The sequence below is a fragment of the Octopus bimaculoides genome, chromosome 9, assembly GCF_001194135.2.
Source record: "Octopus bimaculoides isolate UCB-OBI-ISO-001 chromosome 9, ASM119413v2, whole genome shotgun sequence".
Classification (NCBI taxonomy): domain Eukaryota; kingdom Metazoa; phylum Mollusca; class Cephalopoda; order Octopoda; family Octopodidae; genus Octopus; species Octopus bimaculoides.
In genome coordinates this window covers 59,938,618-59,943,535 of record NC_068989.1, presented here as the reverse complement: position 1 = coordinate 59,943,535, position 4,918 = coordinate 59,938,618, and the positions used below count along the sequence as shown (strand labels likewise).

Genomic DNA, 4,918 nt, shown 5'->3' with positions numbered 1-4,918 from the left:
TCTTAACGATTAATGACTTGTTCATTCAAGTTATTCATATCCTCAGTTATGTAAAATCTGGATAAGTAGCAATATGTTCAAAACTAGATAAAACATATCCAACCACTCTCAAAAATAGTGATAAGCATAATGTTATCTGTTTCTCAACTTAACTCAACTTCACAACATTACTGCTGTTTGTTCTATCAACTTCCAGGGAAATAAAACAAAGGTAACTGCAGCAGAATTTAAAACAAAGGGGTTGAAAAATTAAATGCTATAAAGTATTTATCCATATCTTCTCCAAACTCAGACATTCTGCACTCCTTTAAAACTATCATGAAAATAACAGACTACAAGTGAGATGATAAAGTACCTAGCTTTAATGACATCAGTTAATGGATACAGAAAAGACAGCTATTCATGTACAAAGGGCACAAACTGAATAAAAATGTTCTGACAATGGAAATTATTTGTAAAAAAGAAAAACTATGAAAACAAGGGAAGAAATGGTAGAGTTAGATAACAGGATTCTGAGCCTCTTTAAAGAGGTAACAAGAGGATTGAGAAAACTGATAGCATGCCATACTGCAGGCTAATCCAGACAATACCAAGATATTGATGCTAAAATTAGATTTAAATTTTTGTCTACCATTTTCAATGAAGAGTCACTGTCATCATTTCACATCCATTTCTCTATGTTGTCTTGGATGGATAGTTCTTTTCTAACACAGTATCTGGCCATTGTTGAGGTCCATTGTAATCTCTTTCATGAAGTCCAGTATTCTGAGAACATCAGCCTCCACCACTTCTTCCCAGATCTTCCTACAAATCCTTCCACTTGGATCCTTTGCTATCTCTCTACCCATCTATCATACTTCATATACAACACCTATCCACACTAGCTCAGTCTTGTCCTCTGCACACCACAGCAAATTTGTCAGATGCCCATTTGTTTTACCTCAGCTCATCTGTGCCCTGTTTGTCCATGTATACTAACTTTCTATCTTGGTATTGTCTGGATTAGCCTGCAGTATGGCATACTACCACTTCTCTCAATCCTCTTGTTACCTCTTTAAAGAGGATCAAAATCCTGTTATATAACTCTACCATTTCTTCCCTTGTTTTCATAGTTTTTCTTTTTTACAAATAATTTCTATTGTCAGAACATACTAACATTACAGACCCAGTGGATCATGCTTGCATAATTCCATTCCAGCCTACACACATCCTCTACATTCAATACTCATGTCTTCATACACAGACACCACAACAATGCCCATCATGCACAACCCTCATATAACGTGTCCTTCATTTGGACAGATGAATGCTTAGCTGCCAGAAATAGTAATATTTCTATAAACTTTTTCCATGCCATCTTTACTCTGGCTACTATATTACAAAATCCTCTTCCAATACTGATAAGGTTACCTAGGTAACAAAACTGTCATCAACTTTTAGTAAATATTCCAAGTAGTTGAAATAGTTCATAACATAAATGTAATATAAAACTGCCTCTGGGGTATGAAACAGAATTTTAAAATTTTAGAGATAACAAAATAAATTTTTGCTGTGATATGTTTACAGCTAAATAGATTCTGTGACTTAAATTTATAAAAACATTTAAATAGAAAATTGTTTTAACTTACATTAACTCTGTTTATCACATTCCTGATCTCATCCATTTCACTATATTCTGTCTTGTAAGCACCACTGACTAATCGATCAGAGGCAATATGGCGGCCAAATACCTATCAGTAAAAGAGGAGGAACACAATAACAAAATATCAGAGAAATATTTTGACAAAGAAACAAATCTCTTTAGAATGAAAATAGATTTCAACATCTTCACAGGCAAGGCAAGATAGTTAAGAAGTTTGCTTTCCAGTTCAATACCAGTTCTTAGTACCTTGGGTAAATATCTTCTTTCATAACACTGGGTTAATTCAAGCCTTTGTGAATCTGGTGTAGATGGAAACTCTGTGAAATATACCAGTTTAAGAATATCCTTCCTTTCTCCTTGGAGGCTTTACAAAAAATTTATCTTCAGATTAAGCAATAAAAAAGAATTGACTATCTAAATCCTTTAACACTCACATTATTTTGTCAAATGTAATGCTTTTTTTATCCACATTGTTTTGGATTAATCATGCATTATATTGTAATTTCATGAGTTTGATGAAATAACTGTTAATTTTTAAAATGATAATGTAGGGTTGGTATGAGAGGCCAGATCTGACCAGTTTGAACATAAAACAGGTAGAATATTTTGACCAGATATGGCCAGTTTATATGCTAATGGGTTAAATCTGGAAAATGAATGAAAACAACTGTTAGACATAAATAACAAAAATGATAGCAATTCATATCTGATTATCATATACTGCCTGATGTCAAGAAAGCAAGATCTCCAAACTGTTGATAAGTACAGCAGGGTAGAATAGACATCATCATCATCATCATTTACTGTCTGTTTTCCATGCTGGCATGTATTGGACGGTTTGATAGGAGCTTGCCAGCTGAAGATCTGCCAAGACTCTATGTCTGTTTTGGTATGGTTTCTATGGCTGGATGCACTTCTTAATGCCATCCACTTTATGGAGTGTAATGGGTGCTTTTTTGCAGTACTGCCACAGGTGCTTTTTACACGGCAGCAGCACCTACAAGCCCACAAGATTAGGAATGCTCAGCTGGAGAGATCTCTGAATTTTACCCAGCCTATTCTAGTAGCTACGCTCTTGGAGCATCCACCCCTGCTACTGACTTGGTCACCTAGGTAATGGAAGCTATCAACTACTTCTAGTTTTCGCCACTAGCATTTGGCAGAGCCTATTTTCTGTACATTCTTAATATTATTTGTATCTGTGCACCTTCCAGACAAAAATTGTTTTCCCTGTTGCCAGTACCGCCTGACTGGTCTTCGTGCGGGTGACACGTAAAAGCACCCACTACACTCTCTGAGTGGTTGGCGTTAGGAAGGGCATCCAGCTGTAGAAACTCTGCCAAATCAGATTGGAGCCTGGTGTTGCCATCCGGTTTCACCAGTCCTCAGTCAAATCGTCCAACCCATGCTAGCATGGAAAGCAGACGTTAAACGATGATGATGATGACGATGTCAACCTTCCTCTGATATTACTGCACCCCTTATGTGTCCATAGCTTACCCTGGGTACATCTTATGGAGTTTCTCTATCTTCATATCCTTAATTGCTTTATCTACTAAGCTACTGTCAATTAGGATAGCCAGCCCCACTGTTAGGTCCACATTAGGCAAGCTCTCCTTTTTCCATGCATTCTCTACATTTAGCAACCTTTCATAGTGGCGCTTCCAAGCCTCCTTCTTTGCAAAATAACTGACTGCAAGTGAGCCATCATCCATGTGAAAACATTTCTTTCCTACCACATCACGATTTTCTCTGACACTGTCTTGCAATCTTAAACACTTCAAGCCTCTGGTCCTTACGTCACAGAACACTGACAAACTTCCTCCTTTCTATTTCTCCCCTCGTTAGTTACATCTGTCTTCTAGACTCTCTCCAAGCTACCTGATCGTGTTCTCTGCTACCATCATTCTTCCAGTCCTTCCAGGCCCGTTTCTTCGCTGGCACTACATACGTATATACGTACATACATACATACATACATACACACACACACAAACAAACAGATAGCCATCCAACCCATGCCAACATGGAAAACGAACACTGAATGTTGATGATGACACTGCTGATGGTGGGTGGGTGTGTGTGTGTGCGTGTGCACATGAGTGTGTGCACATGTGTGTGTGCACATGTGTGTAAAATCAGCATTGTTTTAACATCCACTTTTTTGTTGAGGCAGATTTTCTATGGCAGGACACCCTTCCTCTCATGAACGTTCACCTGCTTACGGTGTCAATCTAGCTCAAAAACATCTGCAATAGATTGACACAATATTTGCAGGTTATATGTATTACACAATATTTGTAGGTTAGAAATATAAGACAATATTTGTAAGTGGTAAGTATAAAACAATAGTTGTAGCCCATATATATATTTGTTGGTTATATATATTAAGACAACATATACAGGTGATATGTATTACGCAAGAATAGGGGAGACAGAGAAAGGACACAAGTTCACTTTAAGCTGACATGTGCAATTCTGATTCCTCTGTCTCTGCACTAGGAATTGGAGAGATGAGATAAAGTAAAAGACATCTCATAAAACCTCTAATTCAAAGATGATCTTATCAAATTTGGCAGCAGCAGAGAAGATTCCAGGAGTAGAATTCCTAGAAAGATAGAAATAACAATGTTAAATGTGAACTTACTTCTTCCATGGCATCTGTTATTTCTCCAACAGTACAACGTGCACGAGCAGCATCAATAGAAAGTCCAAGTAAATTTCCATCACCAGACTTACAACATTTGGTGATGTCCTCAAGACACCTGTCAGCCTGAAAGTGAGATTATTACATTCTATTATACTGAATTGGGAGTATTTCTAGGAATAAAAAACAAGGTAGTAACATTATATCATTTATAATAATATTATTATAGTTATTATGATTATTATTATTATTATAAAGGCGGCAAACTGGCACAATCGTTAGCATGCCAGGCAAAATGTTTAGCAGCATTTCGTCTGTCTTTACAGTCTGAGTTCAAATTCTGCCAAGATTGACTGCATTTTCATCCTTTTGGGGCTCAATAAATTAAGTATCAGTGAAACACTAGGGTCAATGTAACCAAATAGTTCCCTCCCACAAAATTTCAGGCCTTCTGCCTTTAGTAGAAAGGATTATTACTATTATAAGGTGACGAGCTGACAATCATTAAGCATGTCAGACAAAATGGTTAGTGATATTTTGTACAACTTTACATTTTAAGCTGAAATACTGCTGAGATTAACTTTGCTTTTATGCATTCGGGGTTGATAAAATAAGTACCAGTTGAGAAC

General features: G+C 36.8%; 1 protein-coding gene across 1 annotated transcript in view; it reads right to left on the bottom strand.

The window, feature by feature from the left end:
• LOC106881069 (methylmalonyl-CoA mutase, mitochondrial) overlaps nt 1-4,918 on the bottom strand; it is a 34,988-nt gene that overhangs the window by 5,623 nt on the left and 24,447 nt on the right. The window contains exons 14-16 of the mRNA XM_052970918.1: nt 4,290-4,415; nt 1,629-1,730; nt 422-435 (exon numbers count right to left, since the gene is read on the bottom strand). Coding sequence (XP_052826878.1) covers nt 422-435; nt 1,629-1,730; nt 4,290-4,415 — 242 coding nt within the window. The remainder of the gene's footprint in view (nt 1-421; nt 436-1,628; nt 1,731-4,289; nt 4,416-4,918) is intronic.